Raw genomic sequence first — 19,513 nt, forward strand, 5'->3', positions numbered from 1 at the left:
TTTTCAGAAAAATTGGTGCTTCTCAAAATGTATTCTTGGGGAGGTTCTTTAGAAAGTTCCCCTCTGTTCTCATACAGCGCATGCAGAGGTATGCTCAAAGGCCCATTTTTGAGGATGTAACAGACAACATTATCTTAGAATACACTTGTTTGTACATTGATTTTTCACTGAAGAGCTTATTCATATTAGGGAACACAATAAAGTTGGAGATGGTAATAGACTTATGCTCAAGGGCAAACTAAAAACTTGTTATCCTGAATCAGGTTAGGAGCTATCTGTACAGGCTTACCAGTCTTTTGGTATCAGAGCTTAGTGATACTGCCTCTTTAGTGACCAAAAGTCACCCAGTATCTGTCATCCTGCCTTTGTGATCCTTGGCTTACATTGAAGATAGCTGAGTAGCAGCATAAAAACTTTGGGCATTTCTGTTTGTCCTGTTATTACAGATGATTGGATTGAAGGAAGGAAGTACAGGTATATGTGTATGTATGTGTGTGTGTGTGTGTGTGTGTATATATGCATGCATACATACATATATATCTGTGTGTGTGTGTGTGTGTATGCAGGTCAAGTAAATAATCTTTCACCAGGCAAAGCAGCTCTGGGCCTTGCTAAAAGTGAGCATTAAAGAATATTGTTGTTAGAGGCAAGCTGTGTAGGGCTAAGCGCCTCAGAAAATGCCATGCTATGCAATAGCACATGTGGTGGTATCTACTAGTGTTTGGGAAAAGTTAATTTTTAATGAAAATGAGCTTATAGGTTAAACGCTGATGGAAATGTGCAGGTATGTTTGTACGTCACTCTGTGTCCTTTATAGTCGGGTGTCATTCTCATTGAATACATATTTTTCCCTTTTTCTCTGGGGACATTTTAAAAGCAGTTTTAATTTGGAAATTTGATAAATGACTGATATTAACTCTCTTTGTTGGCCTACAGGGAGAGCACTCTATGTCTTAGCCTATTCTCTCGCCTATAATTTGTGTTGTTTTATGTCCTGAATACTATAAATAGGGATTTGTTTTGATGTGAGCAAATCTTAGAATATCAGGGATGAAAACACAAATAAAGAAAGCATGGAACTTGAAGTTAGAAGTCTCAGGCTCTACAGTTTATTCCATAACTTGCTATGTGACCTCAAGCAAGTCACCTCGTATGTCTGACCTTTGTGAGCAGAGTTTTGACTGGTACCCGGTGGGTCAGAGAACTAACTCAGGAGTGTTTTACATGAACTGCAGTGCCATCTACTGGAAGAAAGTAGACTATAAAAAATGACAAGCTTTCACTGGATTAATGTGGGTCAGTTTTGCTTACCTCCCACACCTAAACCAGTAATACAGCAAGTGGTATGGATCTCAGAAGAACTTCAGAATTTCAGAATCATTCTTATATTTACTGAAAACTGTCAAATGACAGATGTGTAGTAAATACATTATATGATAGGGTGATGGATTTCAAAAACACACTGCTGAAAATCTGTTGCATGGCATAACCACATTGAGCTCCATTTGTTGTTGTTCACGGCTTCCGGTCCCATCACTTCATGGCAGATAGATGAGGAAACAATGGAAGCAGTAAGAGACTATTTTTTGGGCTCCAAAATCACTGCAGATGGTGACTGCAGCCATGAAATTAAAAGATGCTTGCTCCTTGAAAGAAAAGTTATGACCAACCTAGACAGCATATTAAAAAGCAGAGACATTACCAACAAAGGTCCGTCTAGTCAAAGCTATGGTTTTTCCAGTAGTCATGTATGGATGTGAGAATTGGACTATTAAGAAACCTGAGCGCCAAAGAGTTGATGCTTTTGAACTCTAGTGTTGGAGAAGACTCTTGAGAGTCCCTTGGACTGCAAGGAGATCTAACCAGTCCATCCTAAAGGAAATCAGTCCTGAATATTCATTGGAAGGACTGATTCTGAAGCTGAAACCCTAATACTTAGGCCGCCTGATGTGAAGAACTGACTGATTGGTAAAGACCCTGATGCTGGGAAAGATTGAAGGCAGGAGGAGTAGGGGACGACAGGGGATGAGATGGTTGGATGGCATCACAACTTGATGACCTTGAGTTTGAATAGGCTCTGGGAGTTGGTGAGGGGCAGGGAAGCCTGGCGTGCAGCATTGACTCGTGTCCATTGAGTCAGTGATGCCATCCACAATTGTCTCATCCTCTATCACCCCCTTTTCCTCTTGGCCTTGATCTTTCCCAGCATCAGGGTCATTTACACTGAGCTCCATAAGAAAGCTCTAAATTTTGATTTAGATACTTATTCAACTACAGCTGCTAAATAAAAGTTGTAGTTTTAACTGTTAAATTATTTAAGTGTAACAGCCCTTGGACACGACTGAAGTAACTTAGCAGCAGCAGCAGGATTTGGAAATTCACCTAGGTAGTTGTTGGAGCTGATCTGAAAGCTCTTTGGTGAATCCTGACTTTCATTTTTAATACCTAAGTGGATCTTTAAAATCTCAAAGCAGAAGTCTTCTTTTATCTAGCAGGTAATAAAACTAGGACAAGATTACCCTTCATATGTACCATAAATGCAGGAAGGGTCATTGGAGGATTTCAGGGAGTTCTTTAGTGATGCCATCAATCTTTGAAGTAAAACTGCAGTAGATAGCATAAAAGCTGTTGCAAGCCATCTGCTCTGAGTCTTGCATGTGATCCTGAGGCTAAAGTGTAGCTGGATTAGGAGTCAGGACATTTTCACTCTGACTGCAGCCAATTCTATTTATGCTGTTTGTAATCTGTTTATGTCACTTTTCTAACCACAGTTTCTTCATTCATAAAGTGCAAGTAGCTTTTGCCGTGGTTGTGAACTCAAAGGAGATACTAGATATGAAATTAATACAAAGAATTGTTATTTCAAAATGGAGTGGGAAATCTCATAAGGATTTCTTCTGGTTCAAAGAAGAGGTTTTTTTTTAAGTTTTTTTTTTTTTTTTAATTCCCTCTCTAGAAAGTCATTATTTTACAAGATTTAAAAAAAAATCTATAAATAATAGTGCAAAGCAGACTTTGTTCAATAATAAGCCAAAATTCAAAGTAATATGGTGATATAGAGGAGGAAAAGACAGTTTCTTGTTTGAATGAAGAAGTGGTGATCAAATTCAGCCAATCCTATTCAACATTCAGTTATTTGGCTTGGGTTTCGGGTAGACTGCTGGCACGTGCTCCCACCTTAGCAAATAGGAAAAGAAGTGTCCTTACTATGGTGATCACGTGCTTAGACCTTTCAGCCAACAGTTGTTAGGTACATCAGCTTAGGATAATTACCATCAAACTAAAATTGTTGTTTTTGGTAGAAGTAACTTGGCATTTGGGTGGATAATTCTAAACTATCCTCAAGAGAGGATTTTGTTTTCTAGGGGAGCACTTTGTGACTAGTTAATCCTCAAAGCAGTCCCACTGTGTGCAGGGCTATTTAAAGTTAGTGTCCTGCTTTTATTGTGTTACAGCTCCTTTAAGGTAGAACCAGATGGTCAGTAATTCCCACCCTCAGAATTGGCTAGGTCAGGGTTATCTCTTCTGTGCTTTTAGGGCCAAATGCTGAGCCTTTAATTAAATACTTCAAGCAGTCAAACTGATCTGAGGCTGATTTTGGATGAAGTCTTCAGTTCAGTTAATGCTTACACCCCATTTCTATGTTAAGTGTACTGTCTTTAGATGCAACAAGGCTAGTAGTCAAGTTTGTTAATTAAGAAACAAAAATCAAAACTGCTTTCTCACCTCTGTGGGTTTTTTTTTAAGCATGTGAGTCGCCTTTTGACAGTTTCACCTTTTCATGCATCAGACAGTAAACAGCCACCTCAAATGCATATTGTCTGCTGTATGTTTGAGCTCATGGATATTTAAGCAGAATTACCTAAGAGATAAATAATCATTGGCTCCTATAAATTCCTCATTCAGTGACGCTGACCTGTGTTGTATTAGGTCCTGGAAAGAAAGTCTGATAAGAGGTGGAGCTGCTAGAGAGGAGTTCACATTTAGGTATAGTTAGTTCAGTTGCTCAGTCATGTCCAACTCTTTGCAACCCCATGAATCAGAGCACACCAGGCCTCTCTGTCCATCACCAACTCCCGGAGTTCACTCAAATTCATGTCCATCAAGTCGGTGATGCCATCCAGCCATCTCATCCTCTGTCATCCTCTTCTCCTTCTGCCCACAATCCCTCCCAGCACCAGGGTCTTTTCCAATGAGTCAGCTCTTCGCATGAGGTGGTGAAAGTACTGGAGTTTCAGCTTCAGCATCAGTCCTTCCAATGAACACCCAGGACTGGTGTGTTCCAATGAACATCCTTTAGGATGGACTGGTTGGATCTCCTTGCAATCTGAGGGACTCTCAAGAGTCTTCTCCAACACCACAGTTTCAAAAGCTTCAATTCTTTGGCACTCAGCTTTCTTCACAGTCCAACTCTCACATCCATACATGACCACTGGAAAAACCATAGCCTTGACTAGACGGATCTTTTTTGGTAAAGTAGTGTCTCTGCTTTTGAATATGCTGTCTAGGTTGGTCATAACTTTCCTTCCAAGGAGTAAGCGTCTTTTAATTTCATGGCTGCAGTCACCATCTGCAGTGATTTTGGAGCCCAAAAAATTAAGTCTGACACTGTTTCCACTGTTTCCCCATCTATTTCCCATGAAGTGATGGGACCAGATGCCATGATCTTAGTTTTCTGAATGTTGAGCTTTAAGCCAACTTTTCCACTCTCCTCTTTCACTTTCATCAAGAGGCTTTTTAGTTCCTCTTCACTTTCTGCCATAAGGGTGGTGTCATCTGCATATCTGAGGTTATTGAGATTTCTCCCAGCAATCTTGATTCTAGCTTGTGCTTCTTCCAGCCCAGCGTTTCTCATGATGTACTCTGCATAGAAGTTAAATAAGCAGGGTGACAATATACAGCCTTGACGTACTCCATTTCCTATTTGGAACCAGTCTGTTGTTCCATGTCCAGTTCTAACTGTTGCTTCCTGACCTGCATACAGGTTTCTCAAGAGGCAGGTCAGGTGGTCTGGTATTCCCATCTCTTTCAGAATTTTCCACAGTTTATTGTGATCCACACAGTCAAAGACTTTGACATAGTCAATAAAGCAGAAATAGATGTTTTTCTGGAAGTCTCTTGCTTTTTCTATGATCCAGCGGATGTTGGCAATTTGATCTCTGGTTCCTCTGCCTTTTCTTAAACCAGCTTGAACATCTGGAAGTTCATGGTTCACGTATTGCTGAAGCTTGGCATGGAGAATTTTGAGCATTACTTTACTAGCGTGTGAGATGAGTGCAATTGTGTGGTAGTTTGAGCATTCTTCGGCATTGCCTTTCTTTGGGATTGGAATGAAAACTGACCTTTTCCAGTCTTGTGGCCACTGCTGAATTTGCAGGCAGTATCAAATCCCTGTGTATTTTTGTCTGTTACAGAACTTACTGATCTTTTGCTTTTATTATCTGCCCACAAATATTTTCTAGAGAGAATTGGCCTCTGGAATTAAGTAAAAGTTGAAGCTGTAATTATAGAATGAGAGAATAAGGTCATAAAGATCTGTAACTTTTAGTTGCTTTTCCAAGAGTTGTTTATTAGAAAATATTTAGGCAGTGAATTCAAAAGTTCTAGTCACCATGCAACTTTTTTTGCTGTGAAATCTGGTATAGTGTGCAAATTATAGGTGACCACTTTGACTAAAGGAATAAAATTTGCATATCACAGATAAAAATACAATTAATTCATTAAGGCATATCAGAAGAGGTAGAGTGTTAAATTGTTCTTTAAAAAGTTTTTAAAGTATCTTTTTCCCTAATAGATAAAAAATGGTAGCATAAAAATAGATTAACAAAACAAAAACAAAACTTTATACTAATCACTGTTTTTGTCTTGCTAATGTTCAGTGTTTCTGGCAGAGATTCTAGAAGGACTGTACATTTAACAAGTAAAAGATGTGAAGTATAAAGTTTAGAGTTTTTAACATGTATTAACTCGCACATTTATATATATAGAGAGAAAGGAAAATATAATCTGAACATAATACCATTTACTCATAGACTACAGTGGACATGTCTCCATTGAGTTGGCACTGAAAATTCTCTCCTCTTCCAGCTTATATGTATAAGGATTTATAATTTATTGTAATTTATAATTATTTTGTATAAATATTTTGTATTTATAATTATATTGTATTTATTTAGACATTACCTAATCCTTCTTAACTTTATTTACTATCAGGGAAAGAAGTACCATTTTCCAGTCTAGAATTGGTATTTAGCATCAAATTGATATCATAGAGTACTGTTACCAAAAAATAAACTTCAACAATACTCTTATGCTAGTCTTTCTCTGGATGAAATTGAGTGTGTACTATCCAAAGCCAAAATTTGGGCAATTATAGAAAATTTATGTATGAACATACTAGGTAGCTCAAGAGAAGGAAATAAAAATCCTAAATATTACTGTACAAGCCTTTAATAAAGACATACGAAACATATTTGGGGGACTGAAACATATTACAGAGAACTTTCTTTTTTTTTTACTGAGGGACTTATTTTTTATTTATTCATTTTTCTTGGCATATATATAATGGGTACAACTAGTATGTGGGAGAGAGAAAAGTGAGTGCACCATTATGAAAAATGCCTCTTTATCCCGTAACAAGTGGAATGGCCTAAGAATGGGCAACAACTGCAGAAGCTGAGGGTGAGGTAGGGAGCTGAACCCAGGGGATGGTTTGAAAATCTGTATAAAGTATTTGACCTCAGGACCACGGAATGTCAGACAACTAATTCTTCCCCAGCAGGATACTTCCTCTCTGGAAACGTTGAACCAGAGAGGCTACAGACCTGGGAATTCCACCTAGGAGACTGAGGGTAGGTGCATATGGGAACAGATGTACTAAATTAAAAATAGCATACTGAACAGTGAGGTTTTTTAGTCTCATTTCGCTGTCAAGTTTCTAAAAGACTGATAGCTGTTCATAATCTAGGTAAGAAATTGGAGAATTATCTTTTATTGACATTTATACTTACCTTTGGGGTGGGGGGAAGCTGGTCACCTGATTACCCTCAAGTGAAGCCCATCAACCTGTAAACCTCAGTTCACAAAAATAAGACTTTTAGACAGTATTTTATTGCCTCAGTCTTGAGTATGAGCTAATAGCTTAGGACCTCCAGACATTTGCAGAAAGCACATAATATAAAAGATTTTTTTGGTATGCTTTCCTCAAATGCTGACAATTAAGAAAGAGTTTGAGACCACACAATTCTGTTTATTTTTCTTGCTATATGTATAATGGGTACAGCTTGTATGTGGGAGAGAGAAGGGAGATGAAGTGAATGAAAACAAGTCTGTGTCAGCAGTTGGAATCTGTGGAAAGGGAAGCAAAAAATTAAGTGTTCTGAATCTCAAGTCGAATTAGCAATTCCGTATAGAAATAGGTTCTGTATTACTATTAGTGTTGAACACTTAATCACTGTTTGAAATTTTATCATACATTTACTTGGTTATTTTTTCACTGTCTAGCATAAGAGTTCCTAAACTTTTTTCTGTCAAGAGCCAATTAGTAAAAAAGTATTAGGTTTGGGGGGCCCTACAGTCTCAGTCACATCTACTCAAATCTGTCATTATAACACAAAAGTAGCCCTGCTGCTAAGCTGCTGCTAAGTCGCTTCAGTCGTGTCCGACTCTGTGCGACCCCATAGATGGCAGCCCACCAGGCTCCCCCGTCCCTGGGATTCTCCAGGCAAGAACACTGGAGTGGGTTGCCGTTTCCTTCTCCAATGCATGAAAGTGAAAAGTGAAAGTGAAGTCGCTCAGTCGTGTCCGACTCTTAGCGACTCCATGGACTGCAGCCCACCAGGCTCCCCCATCCATGGGATTTTCCAGGCAAGAGTACTGGAGTTGGGTGCCATTGTCTTCTCCGAAAGTAGCCCTGGATATTATATAAACAAATAAGCTTCGCTGTGTGCCAATAAGCTTTTATTTACAAAAACAAGACTGTGGACCCACTTTGACCTGCAGACTGTAGCTTGCTGACACTTAGTCTAGTCCATCTGGCAGTGTTTTGGGTATCTGAGAGAAGGTATGCCATAAAGTTGTACCCTGTTGCCAATGCCTAGGGATATTAAATGCTGTTTGAATGAATTGAAGAAGTCTGTATGACACTTTTCGTTAGGATTTTGTGGCCTTCCTCATGTAGATTCTATGCTTTCTAAAGACCAAAAGTGACAATACTGTATTCTTATCAGAACCAATTTGTAAGCTAAAGATTGGTCATATTCCAAGTGACGTGGTCATATTCCAAGTGACATTGTAAAGGAGCATCTGCTAAGTTAAGTGACTGCTTTTGGGTAAAGAAGATCTTTTCCTTCTCCTGAAATCTATGATATGAAGACAATTTGGCAGATAAAATATACAGAATTTTTAAACCAACACAAGGATCCAAGTTTTCTTGAATACTACTTAGAATTTTTAAACTATTATAATTTTGTCTGCTTGAATATAATATCTTGTAGTTAGCTTTTTAAGCAGCTTTCACAGTATTCTGTAGGCTTGTTTTATCTGCTGAAGATAAGAAAAAAAGGAAGGTTAGTCACACAGTTGTGTCCGACTCTCTGTGATCCCATGGACTGTAGCCCGGCAGGTCCTCTGTCCATGGAATTCTCCCGGCAAGAGTACTGAGTGGGTTGCCATTCCCCAGAGGCCCCATAAAAAATGCTTGAAACAATAAATTGAACAGGTAATGAAACTGCTCCATGATCAGCACTACTCTTGTTTTACAGTAAACCTATGATGGACTTGTTGATTTTCCTCTGTGCACAATATCACTTAAATCCATCAAGTCACACAATTGATCTGCTCTCAGCTGAAAAGAACCCCATTAAATTTAAGCCAAACACACCAATAGGAATGTTGGAGGTGGAAAAAGTAATTTTAAAGCCAAAAATTCTGGATAAGAAGAAACCTACACCTTTAATACCAGAGGTAAGATTTTCATAGTAGATTTTGACATGATACTAAGTTAAGTTTTAAAATCATTCTTTGCAGCTCAGTGTAAATGAAATAAAATTTGCTTTTCCTGGTCTAATTCGGTGTAAGTATGGCTATCGTGTTTTCCTGGACCTTTTTGCTTAGGATTCACTTGGTTGTTTATCTTTGGATTAACTAGGATTTGGGGAATACTTTAGATTTTAGATGTGCTAAAGTGATCTTTTTGACAGTATCAGAATCTGACAGTTATGAAAGATCTATATTTTGAGCTATTCTTTTAAAAAGTATTTTACATTTTTTTAAAAAGGCTTTAGAATTCTTGAATACAAATTCCTCTAAGAATTTACAAGAATTTTTTTTTACTTCTCTGTACATGGTAAGTGGTGGTTGTAACTTTTTAACTTATAAATTATTGTTAATTTGAGCTGCATGATGGCTCGGTTTTCTGTAATGTATGGATTTTAAGCAAAAATTTTTTACCATAGTGATAATATCATTCATCAGTTCTCCTTTATAAAATTGTTCTCTTTCCGTAAGCAAACAGGGGGTAGAAGTAATGGGTTTCTAGAAATACTCTTTCATTAGGAACAACATAAACCACTTTTAACTTTAAAAAATATATAAAGGTTTATTTTTAAAATTAGTTCATTTACACATGACTTGAGTACATACATTCTCATATTTTCTTCATATTCTTAAGAGAAGGGTTTTTTTTTTTTTTTTAACGAAAACGGTACCTTTTATGGACAATACTAAAAATCCTTTGCTTTCTACAACATTTGATTGAATATTAAATATTAGGATATTGGGCTATTTTCCATAAAGATATGTATACTATTTATCTAGATGGAAATTGTATTATTTATGCTGTAGCATTTGACTATATGTGGTATTTTAGGAATATATGTTAAACTTTAAAGATCTGCAATCTGTAAGTTTCATTTAACGTGGTCATGTTTCTAAATTCCATTTACATACAAAATTTAATTCAATTGCATTAAAATATGGAGGTACTTAAAATCTTCTTGGTAACTTTGAGTTAGCAGTATTAAATATCTAAATGAGGACTATTATACTATTCTTTACTAATATATTAAAATTAACCAAAGTACTAATAATAGTAGTGACAACAATCAGATCAGATCAGATCAGTGGCTCAGTCGTGTCCGACTCGCTGCGACCCCATGAATCGCAGCACGCCAGGCCTCCCTGTCCATCACCAACTCCCGGAGTTCACTCAGACTCACGTCCATCGAGTCAGTGATGCCATCCAGCCATCTCATCCTCTGCCGTCCCCTTCTCCTCCTGCCCCCAATCCCTCCCAGCATCAGAGTCTTTTCCAGTGAGTCAACTCTTCACATGAGGTGGCCAAAGGAGGTGGAGTTTCAGCTTCAGCATCAGTCCTTCCAAAGAAATCCCAGGGCTGATCTCCTTCAGAATGGACTGGTTGGATCTCCTTGCAGTCCAAGGGACTCTCAAGAGTCTTCTCCAACACCACAGTTCAAAAGCATCAATTCTTCAGCACTCAGCCTTCTTCACAGTCCAACTCTCAAATCCATACATGACCACAGGAAAAACCATAGCCTTGACTAGACGAACCTTTGTTGGCAAAGTAATGTCTCTGCCTTTGAATATGCTATCTAGGTTGGTCATAACTTTCCTTCCAAGGAGTAAGCGTCTTTTAATTTCATGGCTGCAGTCACCATCTGTAGTGATTTTAGAGCCCAGAAAAATAAAGCCTGACACTGTTTCCACTGTTTCCCCATCTACTTCCCATGAAGTGGTGGGACCGGATGCCATGATCTTCGTTTTCTGAATGTTGAGCTTTAAGCCAACTTTTTCACTCTCCACTTTCACTTTCATCAAGAGGCTTTTGAGTTCCTCTTCACTTTCTGCCATAAGGGTGGTGTCATCTGTATATCTGAGGTTATTGATATTTCTTCCGGCAATCTTGATTCCAGCTTGTGTTTCTTCCAGTCCAGCGTTTCTCATGATGTACTCTGCATATAAGTTAAATAAACAGGGTGACAATATACAAATACAATATACAAATACAAAATACAATATTCCAAATTTCCTATTTGGAACCAGTCTGTTGTTCCATGTCCAGTTCTAACTGTTGCTTCCTGACCTGCATACAAATTTCTCAAGAGGCAGGTCAGGTGGTCTGGTATTCCCATCTCTTTCAGAATTTTCCACAGTTTATTGTGATCCACACAGTCAAAGGCTTTGGCATAGTCAGTAAAGCAGAAATAGATGTTTTTCTGGAACTCTCTTGCTTTTTCCATGATCCAGTGGATGTTGGCAATTTGATCTCTGGTTCCTCTGCCTTTTCTAAAACCAGCTTGAACATCAGGAAGTTCACGGTTCACATATTGCTGAAGCCTGGCTTGGAGAATTTTGAGCATTACTTTACTAGCGTGTGCTGCTGCTGCTGCTGCTGCTAAGTTGCTTCAGTCGTGTCCGACTCTATGCGACCCCACAGATGGCAGCCCACCAGGCTCACCCGTCCCTGGGATTCTCCAGGCAAGAACATTGGAGTGGGTTGCCATTTCCTTCTCCAATGCATGAAAGTGAAAAGTGAAAGGGAAATCGCTCAGTCATGTCCGACTCTAGCAACCCCATGGACTGCAACCCACCAGCCTCCTCCATCCATGGAATTTTCCAGGCAAAAGTACTGGAGTGGGGTGCCATTGCCTTCTCCGACTTAATACTTTATAAGAGTTATGAATTTAATCTAGATTACTTAATAAGCAACCTTTTTCAAAGCATCTGGTTTGGATTTAGGAAGTAACATTAATCAAAATGAAAATTTTAGCACAAAGTAGAAAATACTGTATGTTGTATTTGTTCCAACACATAATTTTCCATAGATTATCTCATTGTTCTAGACATCACTGGAGAAAGATGGTCAGTAAACTATGGTAATTTCATATTATGCAATGTGAGGGTGCTAGAGATATAGGAATAGAACTGGGGCTTAGGTTAAAGTCTGAAGTATGAGACAGAAATTTATGACATTCTAGTACTACAAATCCAGTGTTCTTGCCTGGAGAATCCTAGGGACGGGGAGCCTGGTGGTCTGCCGTCTATGGGGTCACACAGAGTCGGACACGACTGAAGTGACTTAGCAGCAGCAGCAGTGCTACAAAGACTATTCTAGAAAATGCCTCCAATCTTCTCCAGATCTCAGGATGGAAACTCAGGCCACTTACTTCCACCAGAAACACCATAAGTTAAAAATAAGGTCACAGTACTTGCATATCATCATGTTATTCACTTTAATTCTTAATGTTACCTATATTATTGAACTTGGCTATAGAAGAAGGATTCTTACACAATAAAATGAAGGTTCTTATTATCTTGGGAAAAAAAAAAACCCAGTAAATTATGGTGTAACTCTGGCTTTAATCTGTGTTTCAGAAAACTGTGAGAGTAGTGATCAATTTTAAGAAAACGCAGAAGACAATAGTAAGAGTTAGCCCACATGCACCTCTTCAAGAACTTATCGCCATTATATGCAGCAAATGTGAGTTTGATCCATTACACACACAGTTATTGAAGGACTATCAGTCTCAGGAGCCCCTTGACTTGACAAAATCTCTTAATGAACTGGGACTGAGGGAATTATATGCCATCGATGTCAGCAAAGGTAAGTAAGACTTTTCATGTTGTTCATTTGACAGGATGTGCATATGTATGCATGTTTTGTGTTTATGTATAAGTATTCTCAAATTCATAAAGAATCCTGTAGTAAAGTCAGTACATGTCATTGGAAATAAAAAGAGAAAACTAAATGTAATAAAATTTAACTTGAGTTCAGTTATTAAAATTGGAATAAAAATTTGTCTTTCTTAGCTGTCATTTACATTTTACACTTTTCCATCTACCTTTGAATATTTAGGGCATCCCTGGTAGCTCAGCTGGTAAAGAATCCGCCTGCAATGCAGGAGACCCTGGTTTGATTCCTGGGTCAGGAAGATCCCCTGGAGAAGGGATAGGCCACCCTACTCCCTTATTCATGGGCTTCCCTGGTGGCTCAGATGGTAAAAAAATCCAACTGTACTGTGGGAGACTCACCATGGTTTTGTCTGAGTCTTAATTTTCTTTCAAATTTAGGAATATATTGACAAATATTTTTCTAAGTTCAGCACCCAAAATCAATTAGCTTATAAAATGAGTCAGTCTAGTTAACAAAAGTCTTCAAAATAGGATAACTTGGAGTATAAATCTATAGATATAATGTATTAAAACTTGGAGATTTTAGATAATGTTGGTTTCTATGATATCTAATAGATAAATGCAAGTTTCTTTATTCAACACAAATCTGTTTTATTAGGAGTAATAAAAGCTTTGTGAAGAATGATTACTTACATCGTCTCTGTGTAGAGAACTTCAACTTGAGATTGTGGCTTTAAATAACTCATAGACAAATGTTTCAACTCAGTGATGTTTTATACTTGAACAGACATTATCTTTACAGTCAAGTTACCCTCTTTTACTCCCTCCTTCTGTAGCCACTTCTGTTACTGCCTTCAACAAGTCATCTTTACAAGGTAAGATATATGAATCTGTAGAAAGATTATAATATGAAATCTCTATTTCTATTGGGTAAATTATAAAAACTGCTCATGGAACTTTTCTGGTGGCTTAGATGGTAAAGAATCTGGAGATCTGGGTTCGATCCCTGGATTGGGAAGATCTCCTGGAGAAGGGAATGGCTATCCATGCCAGTATAAGGGAATGGCTTTCCATGCCAGTACTCTTGCCTGGAGAATTCCATGGACAGAGTAGCCTAGCGGACTATAGTCCACGGGATTGCAAAGAGTTGGACATGACTGAGTGACTAACACTAACTAACCAAGCTGATAATATTACCTATCTTCTTAAGACTATTAATATATACATTTTGTAAGAGATTTTAATTTAGAAGATCTTTGGGTTTTATTTCTGAAAAATAGTGTATAAGCTCCCACCTTGATTCCTGAATTTAATACAATAATTACATTTCAGTAACTATTTGAAAATTAACATCACATTAAGAATGAGAAAAACATATCCTTCACTCTCAGACAAGAAAAAGTGATTTTGCTAGGGCCTTTATTGGGTACATACACTGAAAGCTTGGTGGTTCCAAGAAGGGTCCCAAATTATTTCTTTTGAAATAGTTATTCAGACTATTAAGGGTATATTCATTATAGAAAATGTTTGCAAATTTAAATTGCTTGTGAATATTTTATAATAATATGGAAAGTGCTTATGCTAAAATCAGCTTTTAAAGCTCTTTAATGTTTAGTATATTTTTAAAAAATTTTACATGAAATTTCTGAAAATATATAAAAATTTTAAGTGTGGATACCTTTGGGTGGTAGGACTATGAGTGACATTTTTCATCCTTCTTTTCTTTATATTATAGAATTTTATAATGGAAATATATTACTTTCATAGCAGAAAACTTTATTAAAAATTATCCAATAATAATAAAGTCTGAAAATCTTTTCCCCATTAAAAAATAGGTTCAGATAATTGATTATTGTAATAATTACCCCCTACTAAAAAAACTTAATAAACTGTATACATTAAATGTTATTAAATTACTGAAATCTTCTTTCTTCACCATTTAGAATTTTTTTATAACACAATGAACCTCTCGATTCCAAGAATTAAGCCCACATAAGTAATAGTGTACTTATTTATTTCTAGTGGCTATCATGAAGGCTAGACTAATCAAAGGAGTTGAAAATTCTTATGATTTTAAAGTGTATGCTGCTAAGTCATTTCAGTCGTGTCCGACTCTGTGCGACCCCATAGATGGCAGCCCACCAGGCACCCCATCCCTGGGATTCTCCAGGCAAGAACATGGGAGTGGGTTGCCATTTCCTTCTCCAATGCATGAAAGTGAAAAGTGAAAGTGAAGTCGCTCAGTCGTGTCCGACCCTTAGTGACCCCATGAACTGCAGCCTACCAGGCTCCTCCATCCATAGGATTTTCCAGGCAAGAGTACTGGAGTGGGGTGCCATTGCCTTCTCCGTGTAAAGTGTATACTGGCTAATAATCAGAAGATAGGCATGTTAATCCTGATATTGCCTTAGCTACTAAGCTCATCTGGCAAGCTGATCAGGCAAATGACTTTATTTGTCTGGATCTCACCTCCCACTTTTATGATAATCAAGAGAAAAAAATGTTCTCTTGATTCTTTCCAGCAACAGCATTCTGTTACTTGTACATGGCTTTCACTCCTAACTTTGCCACTCTCTACAAACATAACCCAAAGCACATTCCATAATCTTATTGGCCTCGTTTTGAAGCTGTTGAATGCGCTGATTTCTAATATCCCCTCCAGCCAAAAAAGTATGTGGTTTATGCAGAGTATTAAATGTTGTGAATATAATCTTAAGAGATTGTAACAGGAAAATGTAAAAAGCTCCTTTTACAGTGTCAGAATCTACAAGCTCAATCCAAATGTTGTAAATGCTCCTGCCTCCTTATTTTGTCTGATAAGATCAGAAGGCTTAGAACTTTGTGTGCAATTATTTACAGCTTCTCTTTGAGAAACAGGAAACTACGGTATTTAAGTTGCTTTTCTAAATAAGCTCAAGTCCTTGTTTGTCCTGCTGTTTAACTGGCTTGTAGTGATCCCTGAAATTGAGCTTTTTTTTTTTTTTTGAAATTGAGCTTTAAGTGAAGACTTAGGAATTAACCACTGTTGAGGATGCCTGGAAATTACTTTGCCAAAAATAACTACGTGAGTACTCTGGTTATAGTTATTGCGCTGCACCGCCATGTGAACTTGCTATTCACTGTTCCAATGAAATTTAATTGTATATCTACATTCAACTAGTGGAGGAGTCTATCTTAAAATGAAATAGTAGCATTTCTTAAAAAAAGAAGTCAGAGGTATTGCATATCATCTTTAAATGGGTAGTGGATTCAATTCTAGTGTTTAATGTCTATTTGTTTTGGTGAAAGTTATTCAAACTCTCTAGTCATCGTCACCCAGGCCTTTCAATTCTTTACAGTCCCCAATTTATAACAAGGGCTCAGAATAGCTCAGGTAGCTTGTGACACCTACCTCCCAGGATTGTTCTAAAGAGTGAATTAGGCATGTGAAAAAATTTGTGACCATAAAATGCTGTCCACAATCCTATTATTGTTAGTTGCTAGCATTGTCAGTAAACTCATTGTACAGAATACATAGTGCTTATTTAATATTTGAAGCATCAGATTTATGAAGTTTTAATTTGTGAAATATAGTTCTCCTTTATGTCTTATTGAGGCATATTGCATTAATATATTTATTGGTGTTAACTATCTTTGCTTTCCTGGAATAACTCCTACTTTGTCATAAATTATTTAATTTTTGAAACTTTTTCTTTAAATAAAAAGACTAGAAAAGACTATGTATTTAAGACTATCATTGAGCTCTAAATTCTGCTATGGATATATCCCACACATTTCAACGTATAGTACTTTGTCTCCAATGTCACAGAGATTATATTGTGATTTGCCATAAAACTCATATGTGTTTCACATGAGAGATGTTTTTAAAATGTATAAATGCCCACTGCTGTCTCTCTTTTTAAAATCTGAAACTTATTTGTTGAAGAAACCAGGTCATTTGTCTTATGGTGTTTTCCACATTCAGAATTTGGCTGATTGCATCCTGTGGTGCCACTTAACATGTTCCTTTATCCTCTATTTCCTGTAAATTGATTGTTAAATCTACAGACTTGATCAGATTTGGGGGAGGTATTTTTGATAAGAATATTTCATGGGTTGTATTGTATATTTCCATTAACAGACATGTAATAACAAGTTACCTTTATTGATGTTAGCCATCAATAATCATTGCCAGTATCTTTTTAAATTGAAGTATAGTTGATATATCACTCTACAGCAAAGTGATTCAGTTATACATATATATAATTCTTTTTAACATTCTTTTCCACTATGGTTTATCACAAGACGGTGAATATAGTTCTCTGTGCTATCCAGTAGAACCTTGTCGCTTAGCCATCCTATCTACATATGATAGCTTGTACCCCAGCTGCCACTCCATTCCTTCCCCACCCCTGCCTTCTCCTTGGCAACCGCACGTCTGTCCTCTGTGTCTTTTGGTCTGTTTCATAGATAGATTCGTTTGTGTCATAGTTTAGATTCCATGTATAAATGATAGCATATGGTATTTGTATTTCTCTTTCTGTCTTAGTATGAAAATCTCTAGGTCCATCCATGTTCCTGCCAATGGCACTGTTTCATTGTTTTGGGGGGATGAGTAGTATTCCACTGTGTGTATATACCACGTCTTCTTTATCTACTCATCTGTCGATGAACATGTAGGTTATTTCCATGTCTTATGTATTGTTGGCAGTGCTGTTGCGAACATCACTGCACATGTCTTAGTTAATTAAGAGTTGTAAAACATTATAATCTATAACAAATATTCCTATAATTAGTAGTTGAGATATTTCTAAAAAAAGCCAGTTTTCCTATGTCAGCTGTTTCTCTCTCTCAATAGAATTCATTCAGAAAACGCAGGATAAAGTGTGATTCCCTTAATTTTAAAAATAATGGCCAATGAGAATCAGTTACTTTTTAGTATTGTTATGAATTTATGGAATTAAACATGTGTGCTATGTTTCACTTTATTGAGTTATTCTTACGATGTCCAAATTGTCCTAACTGTGGCCCAGAGAAACTGTGTCAGATTGGTTCCTGAGATGGTTCCTTTTAGTGGGAAATGGGATTTAGAAACAATCTGGGCCAGGGTGACTCGGGGGTACTGGATTTGTTGTTTGTAAGCCCTTTCAGTTGACATTAGAAAATACTGTTTAGAAAATGAAATGTTACCTATGCAACATCGAGGGTTGACATTTGCCATTCTGATTAAAATATGGTTTAATTTTGGCACTATTGACATTTGGGGCTGGATAATTCTTTGTTGTTCGCTTTAGAGTATTATTGTTGTCTTGTGCTTTAGAGTATTACTTAGCAGCATCACTAGCCTATATCCAGTAGATCCCAACAGCACATTCTCTTCACCCTAACTCAGTCATGACGACCAAAATTGTCCCTACTGTTACTGCTGCTAAGTTGCTTCAGTCGTGTCCGACTCTGTGCGACCCCAGAGACGACAGTCCACTAGGCTCCTCCGTCCCTGGGATTCTCCAGGGAAGAAAAATTGTCCCTAGACATTGTTAAATGTCTTCGGGTGTATGTGTGTGTGTGTTTGATGTGCAAAACCACCCTCAGTTGGGAACCCCTGGATTACAGAAATAAAAATTTTAAAACATTTAACAGAGTGCTAAGTAATTTGATGGACAGGGAGGCCTGGCGTGCTGCGATTCATGGGGTTGGAAAAAGTCAGACACGACTGAGCGACTGAACTGAACTGAAGTAATTATAATGAATCATGCTTTGGAGAATTAAATACTTTATGATAGTTTAGCTGAGACAAAAAAGTATAATTCAAAATCAACAAAGATACAAACTGTATGATAACAACATCCTTTTTACAACATCCTTTTAAAAGTAAAAAGTGTCCTTTTTACTTCTAAAATGTTGGTAGTTGTGTGTAAAACACACTCTGAGTCACTACAAAATGGGTTTATGTCCTAGCTCTGTCATTTCCTGACCTTTGCCCCAAGTATGTATCTTAGTTTCTTTAAGCTTCAGTTTTCCCTACTGTGGAACAGGAACAATAATACTAAATGTGCTTGCTGCTTTGAGAGTCAATTAAAATATGAGGTGCCTAGCAGAGTGCCTGGTTTATAGTAGATCATAGCTAGTAGCTTTTATCATTAAATAGTTATCAAGGAAAAGTAATCGAGAGAAACCTCAGAGGTGAACATATAACTCTGTGAACAAAAATAAGGTGCTTTTTTTCTGTTTTAGAGTCCTGCCAAATATCACAAAACCTAGACCTTATGAAGGATAAAGAAAGTAAAGGGTTTTTCAGCTTATTTCAACGCAGTAAGAAAAAGCGGGAGCAAGTACGTATTTTCTTATGTAGTATTTTATAAGACTCTTCTAATCTGTTTTTAATTGTGTGTGCTTTTTACCATGGAATTACCTGTAGATTTTGCCTTTTCATTCTGTATTAGACTGTCAGCGCCCCCGCGACTCCTCTAGTAAGCAAGCACCGGCCAACTTTTACAAAGAGCAATACCATTTCCAAACAGTATATTTCAAACACCCTGCCGTCGGATGCCCCCAAGAAGAGGCGTGCTCCACTGCCCCCAATGCCAGGGTCTCAGAGTTCCCCCCAAGACCCCGCGCACATCCAGGAGAGGCCAGCTTCTTGTATGGTGAAATCCCTGAGTGTGGATGAAACAGAGGAGGTATGTACATTTGTTTGGTTTGTATTTTTAAGATGCGGAAGGGGACCATCCATTTTTCCTCTTTACTAACTTGTCCTTTTCCACATAGGCTGCTAATAGTAACATTTACTCATATGTAATTAGATGAATAACTAGTTGCTAACAGCATTGGTACCATGAAGAGAGTCCCTATGTACAGTTCTGAAATGCAGTAAAGAATAAAA

At 37.4% G+C, this 19,513-nt stretch overlaps 1 protein-coding gene across 5 annotated transcripts in view; it reads left to right on the forward strand.

The window, feature by feature from the left end:
• The window catches only part of COBLL1 (cordon-bleu WH2 repeat protein like 1), a 167,905-nt gene that overhangs the window by 103,130 nt on the left and 45,262 nt on the right, over positions 1–19,513 (forward strand). For all 5 annotated transcript variants that reach the window (XM_059878204.1, XM_059878197.1, XM_059878199.1 and 2 more), the window contains 5 exons: positions 8,763–8,964; positions 12,394–12,622; positions 13,488–13,526; positions 18,865–18,962; positions 19,074–19,310. In XM_059878204.1, coding sequence (XP_059734187.1) covers positions 8,763–8,964; positions 12,394–12,622; positions 13,488–13,526; positions 18,865–18,962; positions 19,074–19,310 — 805 coding nt within the window. The remainder of the gene's footprint in view (positions 1–8,762; positions 8,965–12,393; positions 12,623–13,487; positions 13,527–18,864; positions 18,963–19,073; positions 19,311–19,513) is intronic.

Source organism: Bos taurus, chromosome 2 (assembly GCF_002263795.3).
Source record: "Bos taurus isolate L1 Dominette 01449 registration number 42190680 breed Hereford chromosome 2, ARS-UCD2.0, whole genome shotgun sequence".
NCBI lineage: Eukaryota > Metazoa > Chordata > Mammalia > Artiodactyla > Bovidae > Bos > Bos taurus.